The 19,735-nt window shown below is 40.5% G+C and overlaps 1 protein-coding gene across 2 annotated transcripts in view; it reads right to left on the reverse strand.

Moving 5' to 3' along the window:
• The window catches only part of pam (peptidylglycine alpha-amidating monooxygenase), a 75,502-nt gene that overhangs the window by 35,417 nt on the left and 20,350 nt on the right, over positions 1–19,735 (reverse strand). The window contains exons 13-16 of one of the 2 annotated variants that reach the window (XM_030435635.1): positions 8,931–9,034; positions 7,671–7,864; positions 6,591–6,650; positions 2,328–2,597 (exon numbers count right to left, since the gene is read on the reverse strand). In XM_030435635.1, the coding sequence (XP_030291495.1) occupies positions 2,328–2,597; positions 6,591–6,650; positions 7,671–7,864; positions 8,931–9,034 (628 nt within the window). The remainder of the gene's footprint in view (positions 1–2,327; positions 2,598–6,590; positions 6,651–7,670; positions 7,865–8,930; positions 9,035–19,735) is intronic. The other variant, XM_030435636.1, reaches the window with a different exon arrangement.

The raw sequence follows: 19,735 nt of genomic DNA on the forward strand, positions 1-19,735 counted from the left end.
GGTCTGAGGAGATCCGGAGATGCGCGGACAACAAGTGGAATCAGATCTGTGGAAGTTCGTGTGTAGCTAGCTGCTAGCCGCTAGCCCAGCTACACGGCCCACCTCCCGATCGAGGCGACGGACCGGACCCACCGGCACGTCCAAAACCGGACTTAGGGTAAATAATGTCCGCCACACTTTTTCGCGAACATTGCTGTCACGTTTGCTTTGTGTCTGGTGCAGGGAGAAATGATAAAAATGGGCTTTTGTCACGAAAGTGTCCAAGCAGCAAGTTTGGTTGTTGAGGAACAGGAAGCTGTGAGAGGGACGGAGGCGGATGAATGACAGGCAACGACGGTCGGTGTGTAGACAGCGATACTGAGAGTTGAGAGATTTGTGACATTTAGCGTGTTTGGAGTGTATAGTTAGTGTGTTATGTAGTGTTTGGTGTGGTGTGTTTAGTGTGTAGTGGAGTCGGTTTTTTGTTTAATGAGTCAAAACAATGAGGAGACTGCTGAATGAGCATTGCCTGCATTTAAATGTAAAGTTAGATGTAACTTTGTAAATTTTTTAAATGTATGCACATATTTAGCAAACAACAATTTATATTTGCATTATAAGTAATAAAAAATGGTTTGTTAAACATATTTGTGGTTTTCACAGTAAAAAAATCTAACTTTTTCTACTCGGATTTTATGTTTTTTTTGTGATTTTAGGTCCATTGTGTTAATACAGTATGTCAAAATGAAAAAAGAACTGTACAGTCACACGTGAGGTTGTGCTGAAAATAATGACACCAATATCATTGGCAAAATAATATAATAATAATATAATGGCAAAATCAAGAATAGTCAAAAACAGCCAATTATACCCTGGAATATGGGATTTCACAACAAACCTAAATATCCCTGATGTCCCACCTTCAAACACAGTCTCATTTGGCCATCCATGAAAAAGCTACTTAACCTCCCACTTTTCTATAGGAATACATTTTTCTTACGGGCACTGCACTAGTTGAAATAAATAAACTTTTCCATGATATTCTAAGTTTTTGGAAAGGGTCTGTAGATACACATATATATTATTTATTAACATACGGAACGGAATACTATTGATAAGTCAAACTTGTGTCCTTAGCATAATTGTGTAAAATGTTATATTCAGAGGTCTGAGTCTTTTCAATGTTTATGTTGAGTCTTTTCAATGTTCATGTTGCGGAGCACGTACTGCATATGTGTGCACATGTGTATGTGTGTCAGAGATGTTGTAATAGAAATTAGACTGTGGCAACTGGCACATTAAAGGGAAACCCTAAATTTCAGAGCATTTTCACTGAAAAGTCGAGCCACCGCAGGTGATGTTTAAGGACGTATTTCTCCTCTCTCATCCCTCCCGTTATTGATTAGGATCATACTTATGCTACAGTGCTCCTCATCCTGCTCAGTTTGATATCAGTTTACTTTTTCATATACAGTCAAACAGAGTTGTTGATGGGACAGCTGACTGTGAAATGGTGGGGCAGGGGTCCAGCAGCCGAGGACCACATCCCTTTCCCTCAACGAAGATGAGTGCCACTGTTTAATATCTGGCTCTTAAAAGGGAATGGGAGACACTTACAGTTTAAATACCATCTCTTTGCGTCATGCACCCCACATTGCACCAAGATTAACTAGCAGAATGGACTTGGATATACCCCCTAAACACACTAGCGCATGGCACGATAGACCATTAAAATAGGGCCAAGGATGTGTTTCGGTGAGCGACTAAATGCAAACTTAACTGTAATGTGTATAAGAAAACTCCATAGGGTGCCTTGTAAACAAGCAAACTCTTTGCACTGAAGCCAAAACACACATGGGTGTCAATTGTTTCCCTGTGGTGACTGTGACTGGAAAAAAACGTGTTGAAACGATGCAAGGTTGGTGTTGACCAGTTTGAGTGACATATTCATGAGGAACAGCAGAGAAAGGGATCAAGTTAATTGAGTCAGAACTGAGCCAAAGCCAGAGAGAAAAAGAAATGCGGAAGATTTTTTTCCTAACCCTAAAAATAAGTTGTGCTTACTATTCCATATATCTATTTTCAGATTGGTTTAAAAACTTCATACAAAATTACGACGAGAACTTAAGTGAATTTGACAGATAACACTGTACAGATCTCGAACAAGTTTATTTTACCTAATTTATTGTACCCCTTATGGCAAAATAATTAAGCCGAAGTGGTGTCCAAACATATACAGTATACTTACTGTGTATATGTAAGAGTTAAGAATATTGGACCACTCAAAGAAAAAAGGCTGGGATGTTTTCAGGGTTAATGACAACAATAAAATAGCATCCAGGACCCACCTTGTCCTTCAGCTAGCACCTTGCTTCTTGGTGGCTTGGCTGTGGCCTCAAGCTGATGGAATTTGTGGACTCTATCCCTCGCCAAAACAGGATGCTCCCTGGTTTGGAAGTCTAGTCTGGCATTGAGAGATCCCAAGTCTTTCTTTTGCATTAAGCTATCCATCTGAGCCACCAACTCAGCCTGGGCTGTCTCGCTGGGGTTGTACTTATGAATGTGAACAACATCCTTGCTCTGGCCTAGCAGCTTGGACATAAGAGAATAGAGGTCACCTGCACAGACAGATAGAAAGACAGACAAAGGACAGGAAAGAGTGCAAATAAAGGACAAGGAGACCAAAGGCTACACGCAATGTCTTGCTTAAACTGGGCAAATAAAGGTGTTCAAAGGAAGGTTGATGAAATATTTGATTGGGACAGAGTTATCGAAAAGATAAAAAACAATAACTATTTATTGTTTGCTACACAGCGTTTAGCGGTTGACGCCACGTCGTAGAAAATAAGGCTAAGCTTTGGACTCACTCTATGGGACAGCGAAGAGTTGGCTCTAGGAAGGAAAGGTGTTAGTAGAATAGTAGTAGAATCAACGCAGAGAAGAAAGGACAGAAATGACATGTCACGCAATTTAAAGTTGGGCATTACATTGATAAACTACAGTAAATACATATGCATATATTGTTATCTCTTCTACGGAGATATTTCAAATGGTCAGTTGAGAGGATACACTGATATTTTTGAGAAGGCTCATATGATCTTTTTTCATATGGATTTGTGTTGCAATATTAAAAACAATCAGTATTAGAATTACTGCCTACACGCACCAGACAAGTTGTAGTTTACAACTCTGTCAAGACTCATAATATGGCCTATATAATGAAAATCCAGAATCCAGAAATACTCTGCCAATTGATAAACAAACAAAACAGTAGAATTAGAACTAGGGGTGGAACGAGCAGAAATTGTAGAATAGCGAAACGCAAAACCACATTCGGACAATCACCCTTTGCAGTAATAGGCACCAAACTGTGGAATACATTACCATCAGAAATTAAAACACTGACAGAGCTCAGAGTTTTTAACACACAAGTAAAACAATGGCTGAAACTGAATAAACTCTGTGAACATTGATGTGCAGATCAACCCTAACCCGCGTGCGCGCGCACACACACACACGCACACACACACACACACAGGTGAGGAGAGGAAGGACACGAGAGTCCACGATAAAAACAAGTGACAAAGTGGTTTCCATCCTCTTGTTCTTCTCCTGTAACCCTTTTAATGCTCTCATTATGTTCTTGTTATTTTGTTATTCTCTTTTTACTTTCATTCTCTTTTTGCTCTTTGTGCCTTTTGTAATATTTTGCTTTTGTCTTGTTAGTTTGTGGCAGGAGCTTTAATTTCTATTTTTATCACCAAGCTTAACACCTAACTGATTCTATTACCACTTTATTATACATTGTATACACCACCGGGCCTTTTGTTTAGGACTTTGAAAGTTTTGTGTCGTTGTGCCAAGTCTTTCAAAAGTTATCCGGCAAAGCTGATAACAATTTTTGCCATCAACCACCAGAGAGAGATCCGTGCAGACTGCACATCTGCCCTGCCGCCTACACAATCACTACTAAGCTACCTCTAAGGCAAAACTCTGCTGGCAGACTTGACCTGTCGAATAACTGCAGAAGACAGCCCAGGTTGAATTTGTCATCCTGCAACCACATGTGGCCTCAAGCATACAGGTTTCTGACCAACATATCCAATGCTGTGGGTTCTGACCAACCTCATCTCATGCAACAGCCTTCACTGCTCAAAGTAGGGACACACCATAACTGCTCATGACTGGGTTGATTTCAAAACAACATCAACAATAGTGACAGTAATTCAACGTCTAAATTTCGCATCCTAATTCAGCATCAGTTATCAGTGTCCGTATTGGACAGGTTATTTCTTCCACCATTGCCTGTTCATTATTCCAATTCACAATCATCACCTTCGTTGTTTGTTTACCTTAATAATATTTGATGACAAAACATTTTTATTCATTGATTGGATTTCTATTTGATCAGTTAATAAATATTTTCACTTAGACTCAGTTGTTGTTCTGTTTATTCCTTTGGAGTGAAGAACGGAGTTAAAGTATTTATAATTTGTTTGGTTTTATGATATACTCATGTGCCAACAGTCTTTTTAAAAATCTTTTTCAAACTTTGTAAACAACCCAGTAATGTTACTATATCCCGCCAGACATTCATTGAAGGGAGCTAGCACTGTGTCTGCAGTGGCGACAGAGCTAATGCATGCAGTAGTGGGGCTCAAATCTTTGTCAGTATTTCAACGTGTTTATATACACAATAGAACAGCACTGAACTGACTCAACAGCTTAAGATACCATGCATTAGGGTTAGGCTGACATGGATGGTCACTCCTCCTACGCATTGCACATTATGTATCACACTCTTTACACACATAAGTATGCATTCAAACATAGAGGAGTACGACAGGGATAATAAACATAGAACAACGGGTCAATCTGAGTGAAGCCACAGCAGATACAGTAGGTAAGGACTAAGGCAAACATCCCAAAAAACTGAATATTCTCTTGAGTTATCCTAGTATGACTTCAATGTTACACAGACCACAACAATTTAAGAGTCAAAACCACCTGCAGCAGATCAAGTGCTACTTAGGCTATGAAGATCACAGCAAGTGAGAGAATGAAACACTAGCCGAGGCCACAACAAACACAAAGTCAGCACATCTTCCAAATTGACCCTTTAATTAAAAATTATATATCTAATCTATCTTTTCATTTGAGAAATTTTGAAAATTAAATGGAAATACTGAAAAATATCAAATCAGAGTGGTTCTAAGAACCTGGCTTCACTGTCACATAAATATGTATAACGTGCTGGGGATTGAACCCCTGAGACCTGGACCACTACAGGACTTAATACTTAGCCCTGTTCTGTAATACTGAGGTGAATGTAATAACTTTTCGTTGCAGAGAGGAGACTTTCAGAGCGATGTAAAGACAGAAGCAGAGCTTTCATATTGAGTTTGACACGCTGCATGTGTTTATGCATTTGTGCGCACACACTGAGGTTTCCAGAGGAATATGAGTATATCATATAAGTAGTGACATTCCCCCAAATACTGCTGATTTTGTGGTGTTGGCATTTCAAACCTGATGCCTGCATTGTGCCATAGGTACATTAAATGACAAAGCTCAATTGACGTGCGTCAATTAATGCGTTCAGTACATGTGGGTATCCTGGGCGTTTATTCTTCCAGAGGGTTTGGCACTGCACTCGACTCTTTCCTCCAGAGATGGCCAGCTCTGAAAAGCTTAGCAGCATCTTAGCCCTGCTGCTTTACCTGGCTCTTCCCACACAGTGCGTGCAGTGCTTGCGTGGCACAGATTGATAATTGTTCATCTGTGTATCAATTTTGAGGCTCTACAGTAAGGGTTCAGTAAGGTCGCTGGCTCGATTCCCCGACTGCCCTGGATGCGCTTTAATGTATCCTTGAGCAAGACACTGAAACCCAAGTTGCTCCTGATGAGCAGTTGGCTGGATGCTGTAATAAAAATGCATTGCATGGTAGCCTCTGCGATCAGTATATGAGTGTGTGTGTGTGAATAGGTAAATGTGACAACTGTTGTTAAGTGCTTGTCCATAAACCATAGTATTTCACATAGAAAATGACCTGTGGACGACCAAAGTAGACTGATTAGAATTTAGCTGGTTTTGCTATCTGTATGCTAAATTGATAACACACTAGTTAGGGTGCTCAGACACAGTCTTTTATAATTCTTATGTGCCTCAATTGTGGAAAAAAAGGGGAAAAAAGGAGAAATTAAACAGCCATAATGTCCTGTAAAACAATTGACTCTACGGAAGTTACTTATTTTGTGTCACAGAAGTCATACATTTTAAATTAGGACACCTTGTGGTACATTATGGTTTATTTAACCATTAAATTATATGTAAAAACGTGTATGTTCTCTGTCAATCCATACTAACTCTACGCTAATTGACACACATTAATTGTGGACCCACAATGATGTCAGAGGCTGGACATATCATCGGTATATGAGTACTAAAAGGGCAATAACAGCGTGAATTATACAGTTAAGTAAGTAAGTAGTAGTGGAATGGGTATGAATTCATTCAGTCTGATTATTGGATAAGTTTTTGTAGTGCAAAAAAACTAAAAACAAAACTAAAAATGTGTGCAGACGTTGGAGATCAGTGTCCTTGTACTCACCCTGATCCAGAACCTGCTGTGCTTTGTTAGTATCCAACAACGATTTGTTCTCTTGATGATCTTTAGAATAAAAACACATTTCAGTGAGAGAGAGACAGGTTGTTTTGGAAAATGCATGAAGAAAGGTGTGAAAAGTGAAAGAGAACCTAATGATAACAGTTCATTTTAAGGACCAGGAATTTCATGTCAAGTAGTATTTGAAAATTATTCCAATTGTCCCCAAATAGATGCAATAATTACCGGAAATACTATCTAATGATAATAATTAATTCATAGGCTGACCATACCATCTCGACATACACGCACGCACGCACGAACACACACACTGAAGTTTAAAATCACAAGTTAAGCGGAAAGCAGCTGGAAGTTTCCAAGAAATGTACTGAAGACATTAGGCCTGCACAATATTGGAAAAACCTGACATTGCGATTTTTTTTAACCCTGCGATATATATTGCGATATGAAAAAATACAGGAATTTTCGTCAGATGACCTGAATAGCACTTTATGTGATGCTGCATTTCAAAATGATCAGCATTTATATTTCATATGAGTTCATGCATGCGTGCGCCCTCCCAGAACTTCCATTCCCCAGCTGGCTTACTTTCACTTATAAAAATTACGCCTGTCTAATTTTCCTTCGGGTGCGGGTCGGGCGTCGGTAACAATTTGTAGCGGGTCGGCGCGGGTGCGAAATGTAATTTGTGCTACTGTAGGAAAACGGGTTGCGATGGCGATACTCAAACGATATATCGTGCAGCCCTAGAAGACAACTGCTTGTGACTGCTTGGGAAAAATAGCAGAATATCATTATTGTCACATGTTGGGGTAATTTTCAATTAATTATGAGGTCATTACTATGATAATTGGGGGTTGATTTAAAAAGAAATGTTAAAATATTTTTTTTTTGTAATAACCACCTACTTATCATGACAGATGAGGACCCGTGAAATGATATGTCAAGAAAGTGTTGATTCCTCCCCCCCCCCCCCCCCCCCCCCAAAAAAAAAGAGTTACATTCTAAATGTAATAACTTTAGATTATAGGTATGCAATATGAACAATATAGAATTCCTTTGTACCTGCTGAGCTTCCCATATGCATCATAGAGTTCATATCACCTGGGCTGACAGCGATGGGAGTATTTGCCTCAGCTGGAATATGCTGAAACAGCTCTCTGGAGCCAGTCTCCATGCAGTTCATGTATGGGATGGCATGTTTGCTGTCCATGTAGTACATAATGTAGAAATTGCACATTTCATCATCAGAGGTACCACTGTAGAAAAACAAAAGGGCACTTAGCGATGAATATATCACTCACAAACAGGCAGATGATCTATGTGCAGTGAGGAGTGTTGCTATATCTGAGTCATTAAGACCTTCTCCACAAACTGCCAAATATATTTTCATATTCTGACTACTGTCCATTGTTAGCTTTAGGGTATTTCTGACAAATTGGCAATATTTGCCAGCAATTGAGCAATGACGCCCAGAATTTACAAAGTTGTAAGACTGCATGAGCAAACAGACATTAAGGCTGGAGATAAACTTTATATTTAGCAACATGGTTACATAGACATCCAGCTCCATAGTGACTGTTAGTGTTCACATATTTGCCTGTGTACTACGCATGTCATCGGAGGATAGAACTAAAGGCCACACCATAGAACTGAATAAAACGCCTGTATTTGTATGATTCAAACACGATACATGCTGAAGGTTAATATTTTGGTAATGCTGAGATAATAGAGGAACAAAGCAACAGCAGTGCCATCACATATACTGTATGTATGGCCCCTATATTAAGCAGAACTTGTAAATAGCATACACTGTATGTTTATCTGTTCTATCAATGGGACAATGATGAGAAGAAACACCACCAGAATTTTCAAATGAATGCCACCTAACTCACACGTACACACTCAACAGTGTGGTTTGCTGTGATCTTCTGCTTTCTTTCAACAGGATTTTATGTGGTACTGAGGACATGCACAGCCAACACTCCAAACAGACACAGGACATGTGTGGCAGCCCTCATGCACACGCAGACCTATAATTGAATTTAAGTAAATCTCCAGCCTTGGTTTAAAGAAACGAAGGTGTGGCAGAGGAGAACAGACCGGTCTGTCTTACATACCTATGATGAATGTCTGTAAGCTGTATTTCAATACAAAGACAGTCCAAAAAAGGAGCAAACAAAGCTCATCCATTACTGAAGCTGTCGAAGTAGAACCTTGTGTAGAACCATTGATAATGAAAAGGTACTTTTCAATTACTGTAGACTACCTCTTCAGTGCAGTTTAAAAATGCATTATGAACATTGAATATTAAACAAAACTCACCCAATATAAGTTTTGGAGGTTCTGCCCTCACCAGTAAACAAACATCTGGCTGCAATGGTGTCACCATACTTCACATTCACCTCCTTATTAGCAGGATAGAAAGCCTGGAGAGAAAACACATTCACTGCTGGGCAATGACCAAACAGATCTTCCAAGGTGGTTGTGAGCAACATATTCTCTGTTGAATTCAGATGTTTAAGCAGTAAGTCAGACCCACTTTTTCAAATTATTTGATTAGATTGTAGATTACGTGTTTTCACTGCTACCTTGCGCTAAAGCCAGACATCTGAGTTAAGGTGGGTCACACACTGTCACCAGCCTTGAGTACAGACATTATACGAGATGGCAGGAAGGAAAAATTACAAGAAAGAAGAAAAGAGGATGTAAAATGTGACTGCAAAGGAGAGAAAGAAAGGATGAACTGAAGAGGTTAAAAAGGGGCAACTAACTAAAACAGATGGAAGATATCATGTGGGAGCTCTAGCTGTAATTTATGTTATGTAACTGCAGTGCCACCATTACATTAGATGGTACAACTAGGCACCTGATAATTGTGTCAGGTAATGAAATCTATTCAAACAAGAACTGCAAAAGAACCAACCCCCTTAAGTCATTGTTGGTGATTAATTGTGTCACATTCATTTAGATATTTGTGTTGTATTTGTTGGATATTACGTTATTTGCCATTTGAAATGTTAGCAATTATAGTCTTAGCCTAAAAGCTAACAGAGGCCTGCGCCACAAAGCTATTTTAAATTAGTCATCAAATACATTTCTATACTTTCAGCTTTTTAATATGTTTCAGGGTGAAATTACAAATGTAACCATATTTTTCTTGTGCTAGTTTATCCATATAAAAGTGTCAATCCACCTGTTAAAGGCAGATAATGACATCTACTCTGTTAAAAAAGATTTCAATGGGAGAACCCCTAAAACCTGGTTAGATTGTCACACATGCATTTTACATGCCTCCTATGTCCATGTCTCACCTGATAAATATTAACTACTTGACAAACTGGGAAGAACTTTGGCAAGCTTAAAGTTACAAATATAAGACTACAGATATTTTGATTTATTCAGACCCCTATCTTAGTCAATTCTGTCTGTCCTTCCAGGTCATTGCATTGCTGAGAGCGCCAATCCTTGTGAATTCTGCATAACCCTGGATTTTTAGTCCAATCACTGCAGCTTTTCTAAAAATTCTATCAACTATATAAATGATGCAGTGTTTGACATCAAGACAAAGGCGTTAGAGAACAAATGATGATTCAATTATTACTGTATACCACTGTATGTGCGAGGTCTTTGGTTGCAAAAACAAAAAAAATAGTGTTAGAAGCAAGTTTAGATTTTAAAAATGCCACAAACACACAGTTGGAGCCTGACTTGTTTTTACAAATGCATCACATGAGAAAGGTTCACAAAACTTTCACAATGTCAGACAAATATGCTGATTGGACCTCATGCAATGTGCAGAAAATGCAAATCCAACATGTGACTTTTCGTGAGATAATGTAGCTCTTGAAGCTAAATAAAAGGTGCCCAATAGGAGCAGACAAATACCCCTTCACTACTTAAAAAACCCACATAACCCGCCAAGATCAGGCTTTTGTATTAAATGTGAGTGTGTAAACTTAGTATTAACACCCAGTCAATTGATTCTATGAGCCCGTGCAGCAGGGATTTGCATTTCCATTACAACCAGGCTATCTGCTTGGAGGTATGTTCTTAACTAATGACACGCTTGTCTTATGTGGTCGTCAAAGGAGCATCTGGAAATTCTCTTTCCTGCACAGACATGATTTGATGGGGAGAGGGGGACAGTTATGAGTTGGGCGCGGTCAGGGTTTAAAATTGGCACCCGCCACTCGCCAAATGCGTGTAGAAATATGTTTTGGCGAGTAAAATAAATAGGTCACATAACTTTCAACATAAATGCCAAACAGTAAAACAGACACAGTTTACAGCTACAGCAGATCTACTGATTGCGTTTCAAATTTGTCCCTCGCTGTCCACTGTCATTCAACATTTGAAAATATATTAAGTTGCGCAATAAAGACTGGCCACTGCTGTCAACGTTTTTTGTGCCTCTGATTCATGTCTTCATGTCTCTCCGCAAGTCCATTCATTTGTCACGAAGGAACTTTATTGAAAGCAGAGCTCCACCAAGGAGCCTGCAATCGTTGCTGAAGGTTATCTGATGTGTCAGTGTTTCCCCTATCTGCATTCTGCTGTGGGAATTTCAGCGCCGGCGCAAAAAAAAGAAAGAAAAAAGACTTGATTTCTGTAGGTTTAATACCACGGGTGAATGGTGAATTTAAGTTGCACACAGTGAAAGCACTACACCCCAAGTTATCTTGAAATCGATTATTATTGTCATTACTGCTATTTGTATAATTTCTACAAGTCACCGTTTAAGTTGAATGACTGAAATCCTCGTCATCCTATTCAAAGGCTGCAACAGGCGACTCATCGAACCGGGCTGAAGTCAGTTTCAGGTTGGATATTCGGCGGATATTCACTCGGGTCCAGCTGCGACTTTACTGAGGTTTGTCTAGTGTGAGCAGCAGGAGGACGGTTAGCTCACCTCCCAGAGCCTCGCACTGAATCGCTGGAAACTGATTTAGGGAACATCATTAAATTACTTAGCGTATATTTATTAATACAAAATAACTGCATTTTTTTCGATATCTTCCATGTCATGCAACCCAGTGACTCCAAACCAGCAGCAGATTGTATTAGTAAACTGGATAAATGAGACACAGCTCTTTTTATTGTACTTAAGTGCTTCCTCTATTCTATATGAATATTTATATGCAGAAATTGTTTTTTTTTTCTCAATAGCTTCCATGTCATGTGGCCCACTGACTTCTGAAACAGATTCTGTTTCCATAAAAACTATATAATAATAAAGAAAATAATGGTAAAAACGTTATCTAATGCTCAAGAGGTTAACATATTTTCAAGCAGCAATCTCAACTTCTACACTATTTTGTCCCATGTCTTAGATTCTGAAACTCTGAATATATATATATCTCTATAAAAGCAAGGAATCTCTGTCTGTGTGTGTGTGTGTGTGTGTGTGCCTCAAATATCTCTGCGGATCAGGATCAGACTGACCTGAGGGTTTTAACATGGCTGCTGCGTGGTTCAAGGGTGTGCGACTTCGCATTTGTTTGGACTGCAATGATGCCGTTAATAAATTTTTTCATAAATGCTTTACAAATTCAGCGAGCATTGTCCACCGGAGCCACCACAGTCACGTGCGCACCAGAGCCAATCACTGCACACCGTAGCCACGTGCGCACCAGAGCCAATCACTGCAGAGCTCAAGCCACGACATACCTTAAGAAACAAGCTGATTTATACCTGCAGCGGCGTGAGCTGGACCGGGATTTTGCTGGCAGTTCGGGCCCGTTCTGTTCTGTTCTGTGCATCTAAACTGACTGTTGTGGATTAATGAGACTAAAGAGTCCGGACCGAGTCTGTTCGGGTCTGAGGAGATCAGGAGACGCGCAGACAACAAAGTGGAATCGGAATCTGTGGATGTTCGTGTGTAGCTAGCTGCTAGCCCACCCACACGGCCCACCTCCCGAGAAGACGGACCTGACCCACCGGCACGTCCAAAACTGGACTTAGGGTAAATAATGTCCACCACGCTTTTTCGCGAACATTGCCGTCACATTTGCTTAAAAACGGGCTTTTGTCACGAAAGCGTCCAAGCAGCAAGTTTGGTTGTTGAGGAACAGGAAGTTGTGGGAGGGACGGAGGCGGATGAATGACAGGCAACGACGGTCGGTGTAGAGACAGCGATATTGAGAGTTGAGAGATTTGTGACATTTAGCATGTTTGGAGTGTATAGTTAGTACGGGTGGGAATCTCTTGGCACCTCACGATTCGATTCCGATTCTGATTCAGAGGTCAACGATTCGATTCTAAATCGATTCTCGATGCATCTCGATACAGCAAGTTTTTTATGTACATTTCCATGCACGATTTAAAATAAATAAATAAATAAAATCTGAGTTTGCTAATCACTTCTTACTTTTTTCTCACTGTGTGACTACCTGGCACTTTCAAAGCAAAGTATTTCTAATGATCCGCACTTAATTTACTTCCAATATGTTTAATTAATAAAACAAACGAAAGAAATGTGGCAAGTCAACTGGAAGGTCACATTTGCCAGCAAACATCCAGCTTTGCAAAGAACCAAAAGGTAAAAGAAAAGTGTTCCTGTAGCAGCATACATGTAGTACATTAATACAGCTGCAGCTGGTCGACGGTCGATACAGGTGTTTGTATCACAGGTTGATCTGGACGTCTCACACTCTGCCACAGCTGACTGACCTCACGCTGAGTTCGGGCTGGATTTCAACATACTGTGTGGGCTGTTTGACAGTGTACAGTTTTCACATCGACTTGGAATCAGCTTAAAAACGATGTATGCGGCTGGGAACGATGGCTTTAAGTTACCAATTGAACGCACGGCGGAATGACAGAAATACCCGATAGTTAGTTACAGGTGTCGCAAGTTAACCTGGACGCTGCGCACTCAACGCCACAGCCAACAGCCAACAGCTAACAGCCAACAGCCAACAGCTAACAGCCAACAGCCAACAGCTATCAGCCAACAGCTATCAGCCAACAGCTAACAGCCAACAGCGGTCTCCACGCTGCTCTCGAGCCGCTCGGCGTGAACAAATGCCTCAGACGTTCCACCCATGAGTTGTTTGTGAATACAGACATTCACAATACATCCCATGTTTTTTGTTGTGTGCACGCCATCAACTGTCCGGGCGCTGCACTTCCGCACTTCTGAGTTCCGTCTCTTGCATTCCGTCAACATTACGTTGTCAATTAACATGTAGAAAATCGATTTTTGACATTTGTGAATCGATTCAGAATCATCCAAGTCCGAATCGCGATTCATCTAAGAATCGATTATTTTTCCCACCCCTAATAGTTAGTGTGTTATGTAGTGTTTGGTGTAGTGTGTTTAGTGTGTAGTGGAGTCGTTTTTTTGGTTAATGACTCAAAACAATGAGGAGACTGATGAATGAGCATTGCCTGCATTTAAATGTAAATAGTTACATATAACTTTGTAAATTTTTAAAATGTATGCACATCTTTAGCAAACAACAATTTATATTTGCATTATAAGTAATAAAAAATGGTTTGTTAAACATATTTGTGGTTTTCACAGTAAAAAAATCTAACTTTTTCTACTCAGATTTTATGTGTTTTTTGTGTGATTTTAGGTCCATTGTGTTAATAAAGTATGCCTAAATAAAAAAAATAACTGTACAGTCACACATGTGAGGTTGTGCTGAAAATAATGACACCAAGTAAATAGTTTTAAGGTGAAATATAATGGCAAAATCAAAAATAGTCAAAAACGGCCAATTATACACTGGAATATCGGATTTCTCAACAAACCTAAATATTCCTGACGTCCCACCTTCAAACACAGCCTCATTTGTTATTTTTCAATTTTTCCTCTGGGGGGGCATGCCCCCGGACCCCCTAAGTGTTTCTAGGTTACTGACTCAGAACACCACTGCTACAAAAAATGTCGGGGAAACACTGTGTTCTAAGAATTTTGGACATGTGGGGCGAACTATTTCTTTCTTAGCTGAAGCCAACGACGGGACAAACTAAATGTAATGAGAGGCATAGTGGAGTCATATATTTTCCTGCTTTTTTGTCCTTTGCCAATCACACCTATGAGTAGTAGAGGAAGAGGAAGAAGTAGTAGTTTAAATAGTTCCCTACTAATCATTGGGCAATTAACAATTATTTTTATGCTGTTCAGTGTTTACTACAGGAAATCTGTTAGTTAAGGTCGTGATTGTGAACACTTGAGTGCCTGAAAATCTAATTTTATACCCTGGGCACGGTCATAAGACGTCATGGCAGCCTGCTTAAAGCCAAGGTGGGCGAACTTAGACCCCACTCTGGAGTGTCCATCCATAGCCTGGCTCGGCACTACTTGGTCATGGAAATGCAAATCGGTTTGATTCAGTGTGGACAAGTATGCCAGTGGAAAAACTCAACAACAGGGAAAAACATCATTAGGTGTGCCACCATTTTGCATTAACAGCCTTCTCTTGGGAGCCACTGTGATCTGAACCAAGAAAGATGCAGGGGTGGATTGGCCATCGGGAGTACCGGTGGGCCGGTCACTAATGGGCCAATGGACGGCCATTTTTTATTTTATTTTTTTTATTTATTTAACTTTTTTTTTTTTTTTTGTTGCCATGCCTGACCTTGCCTTGGAAACTATTGTAACTCTCCCGGCCCGGGAAGAGAGACATGCATCGGCTCGGCCCACAGTGCTCAGCTGCAGACACAGCAGAGAGGTGACGATTGGCCCAGTGGCTTGTCTGTCTACAGAATACCTGGTCCAACGGCCCTATGAGAGGCTACAGAGGCCCAAGAGTCCCACCCACGCATGTTCTAGACCCCCCCCCGTCCAATCACTTTTAATGATGAGGAGTCCATGATGAGAGAGAGAGCGAGAGAAAAAAACAACAACACACGAAAAACAAAAATGGAGAAGGAAAGTAAAAAACGCAAAGGCGGTGCGGAAAAATTGAGGGAAAGGAAAAGAAAAGCTCTAGCAGCACAGACTGCTAAAAGTAAAAACACCGATGCTGCAGCTTCAGCAGCGGGTCCTTCACGTGAGTCTGACGGTGAGTCTGAAGAGAGTGAGGCTCCCATTACCACTGCCCTAATGGTGCAGGAGGAGACCGAAAAAATAAGTGTTGAGGGGGTCTCTCCACCATGTGAAGGAGGTAGTGATACCTCGGTAAGCAGGTATGTGTCTTCTAGAATGGTGTGGATAAACATTCATTAAAATAAATGGTTCAGAACGGTTGCTTAACTGTCTATGAACGTTACCTGACATAATAAATAGCAAACTCTGGATGGTGTGGTGTGTTACAACTAAATCTAGTTATCTAAAGTATTGGAAAACAATAACCATATTCATATATTGTCCTGATTAATTGATTAGTTGCTTTCAAGTGGTTAACCACTTAAGCCCTATTTCATACTTTCATCAAAGGATGCCACACAAAATTGCAGATCTACAAGCTTACAACTCACATGTTGCAATGTGATGTGTTTTGAGCATGTAGATCTGCTATTTTCACAGTTTTTGATCCTTTCTACCTATAATGACATCCCCCAAATCAGGTCACCAGAGTTAAAGTGTTTAAAGTGCCAACATGCACCTTTCTTCGTGTCCACACTCCAATTTGGTCATGAAGGACGTTGATCTAACAACTTAACAAATATGTATGCTTTACATATTTTTTTCAGTCAGTGTTTATGGTTTATTGTCCTTTCAACAGTTTAACATTATACAGTTAAAATGCTGATTAACTACTGTTACAATAAAACATCTGCATACATATTACTCATGATGCAGTACACAAATTACAAGTATTTCCTCTTATGTCATGCTTCATTGTCTATACATTATGTTGAGCTGTACTGTCAATCTAAAATAAAATTAGTGTTTGTCCATTTATTAGATCATTATACTATTGTTTTCCATACTTTAGCCAACTAGCCAAAGTTCTGATTGCATGCAGACACATTATGTGCATGTAATTTTGTTCAAACTTAACCTATTCCACACTATTCCTCTACTTTTCATGTCCAGGCTTGTGATAGGCGACAGGCCCAGTACATCATCTCCTGTGGAGATGATCTCACCAGAGACCCCAAGCAGCCCAGTGAGCCCACCCACAGATTATTTCACCCGTCCCAACCCAGACACCCTTTCTCCAGTATCCTTCTTAAGAGCAAGTGAGCAACACATTGTGTAGTTATCATTTATTTTATTCAATGCTTCAGAATATAAAGGGATATTGTTTAGTATAGTGGTGTTATTAAGAGCTTGTGTGTTTGTATGTACATCAACGTGGCGAGTTGGCACAATATCTGCGCGCGGATTGTAGTGGGCCGGTCTGGACCAAAAAGTCCAGGGCCAAATTTTTGTCCCAGTCCACCCCTGGAAAGGTGAAGTATAGCTTTACTGCATACTTATACCTTTATAATGCAGGTAGAGTCAGCTAAAACCGAGAGTGAGAAAGAGAGTGGCTATATACCACAGCAAGTTTTGTCTGCACAAAGCAAAGGCTTGTTTTACATGTTGATAGGCAACATGTTATCATTGGACAGAGCAAGGCCATCTTTTTCGGAATTTTCCAGTTATGACTCTAAGTTAACCTCAATGGCTGGTAGCTCCTGCTTCATACTTTCATACGGATACGAGAGTGTTACTGATCAGCTACTCTTTACTCTTTGCAAGAAAGAAAATATACTGTATATCATTCTCAAAAATGCTAAATTGTTACTTTGACTTCCTGTTCATTGACTAATTGATAATTCAGCTAGTCATTTCAACATTAAATGGGAGTTCACCATTGACTATTCTTCAATCTTATGCACATAACTATAGTGTTTGTGAGTGGAACTTTGAGCTCTAAAATACATCCTGTGTCAACAGTTGGAATCCTGAATCTGCTGCTCCTGTTAAGACATGTTTTAGGGTAAAGCCTGAACTGGGTTTCTGTCTGTTTTTTTTTCCTTTGTTGGTGAAGAAGCAGAGAGAGGAAGTAAGGACAGAGATGGGTGTAACACATACAGTGCCTTGCAAAAGTATTTACCCCCCTTGAACCTTTCCACATTTTGTCACATTTTAACCACAAATGTAAATGTATTTCATTGGGATTTTATGTGATAGACCAACACAAAGTGGTGCATAATTGTGAAGTGGAAGGGAATTGATACATGGATTTATTTATTGTTTACAAATGAAAAACAGAAAAGTGTGGTGTGCAAAAGTATTCACCCCCGAGTCAATACTTTGTAAAACCACCTTTCGCTGCAATGACAGCTGCAAGTCTTTTGGGGTTAGTCTCCAGTCTACCAGTGATGCACATATAGAGACTGAAATATTTGCCCATTTGTCCTTGCAAAATAGCTCAAACTTAGTCTGATTGGATGGAGAGTGTCAAGTCAGTTTCAAGTCTTGCTTTGATCTAAACCATTCCATTGTAGCTCTGGCTGTATGTTTAGGCTCGTTGTCCTGCTTGAAGGTGAACCTCCGCCCCAGTCTCAAGTCTTTTGCAGACTCTAACAGGTTTTCTTCCATGATTATCCTGTATTTGGCTCCATCCATCTTCCCATCAACTCAGACCAGCTTCCCTGTCCCTGCTGAAGAAAAGCATCCCCACAGCATGATGCTTCCACCACCATGTTTCACGGTGGGGATGGTGTGTTCAGGGTGATGTGCAGTGTTAGTTTTGTGCCATACATAGCGTTTTGCATTTAGGCCAAAAGGCTGTCTCATCTGACCAGAGCACCTTCCTCCACATGTTTGTTTTTGTTTCAACAATGGCTCTCTTCTTGCCACTCTTCCATAAAGGCCCGATTTGTGGAGTATTCTCCCACCTGAGCTGTGGATCTCTGCAGCTCCTCCAGAGTTATCATGGGCCTCTTGGCTGCTTCTCTGATCAATGCTCGCCTTGCCCAGCCTGTCAGTTTAGGTGGACGGCCATGTCTTGGTAGGTTTGCAGTTGTGCCATACCCTTTCCATTTTCAGGTGATGGATTGAACAGTGCTTTGCGAGATGTTTGCGAGCTTGGGATATTTTTTCATATCCTAATCATGCTTTAAAGGGATAGTTCAACATTTTTGAAAATTGGCCCATTGCCATGATCCCTCTTGTCATAGCAGTAGGTTCGTTACCTTTAATTGTCGGTCCAAGCTGCTTTTAGATCGGCGGAGCCGAGTACCGAGCGGCGCAGCTACGCTACGGAGGCTAATGGAATTTCTTGGTTGTCCTCATCAAACTCAGCAAATACACAACCAAAAAACTCCAGAACACTGTGGTGGACGAGTTGTGACCTGTACATTCACCACACTATGAGATAATAACGGAACGTTACAAGATGGAGTTGTTTTAGAGGTAAAATTGGACTTCACACTCCAGACACGGCTGCTCGGCGGAGTGATTTCAAAAGCGCACGTTTACTGCAGATACTTCTGTCAACAAAACTTGTGAGGAAGCGAAGTGTGATCATGGCAGACTTTGTGATGGACAATGAGGACGACTTTTTAACCAACCAAGATCCACACCCGTATTTATTTCAGCCAGAACACACAGAAGAAGAGCTGCAGGTTTTGGAAGAAGAGAGGGCGAGAAGAGAGGCTGAGGCTGGTGAACAGCCAGGAGCTGAGGAGAGACTCAGAGCTGGCATGAACTGGTGATGTAGTTGTGGGGCATGCAAACCTACGCCTACAGCAGAGAGATTGGTGAGTGAAAAATGCAGTAGTCACTTACCACGTCTGCTTTCTCTGTAATGTTGACGGATGGTATGGCAGTATTGCTCAAGTACACTCAAGGCATTCCTCTGTGTGGCTTCCCGTAGTCCTCTGGTAAAAAGTGGTCGGAGCATAAAAACATTTTCCCGAACACTTCTACAGGAGTGTTGGGATCGATGTCCAGCACTGACAGCCATTGTTTCATCCTGTCCTCATCTGTGGTTGGTATCTGGTGAAACTTCACTCTGCTCCATTTTTTTCGGCTTGTTACCGCAACATTTTACAATACACATGTAAACCATGATTGGATGAAGCACAACACTCTGAAAAATTTTTAAAAGTTTTTAATACGTCCCGCGATGATAATCCAGTCAAGCACAGGTAACTACGGCACTGCCTGAGATGCGCACACTGTGTCACTCCGACCAGTGGTTTACTGAAGAAAGTAGATCCGAGTATTTGCTTCA

The sequence above is a fragment of the Sparus aurata genome, chromosome 12 (genome assembly GCF_900880675.1).
Source record: "Sparus aurata chromosome 12, fSpaAur1.1, whole genome shotgun sequence".
Taxonomy (NCBI): Eukaryota; Metazoa; Chordata; class Actinopteri; order Spariformes; family Sparidae; genus Sparus; species Sparus aurata.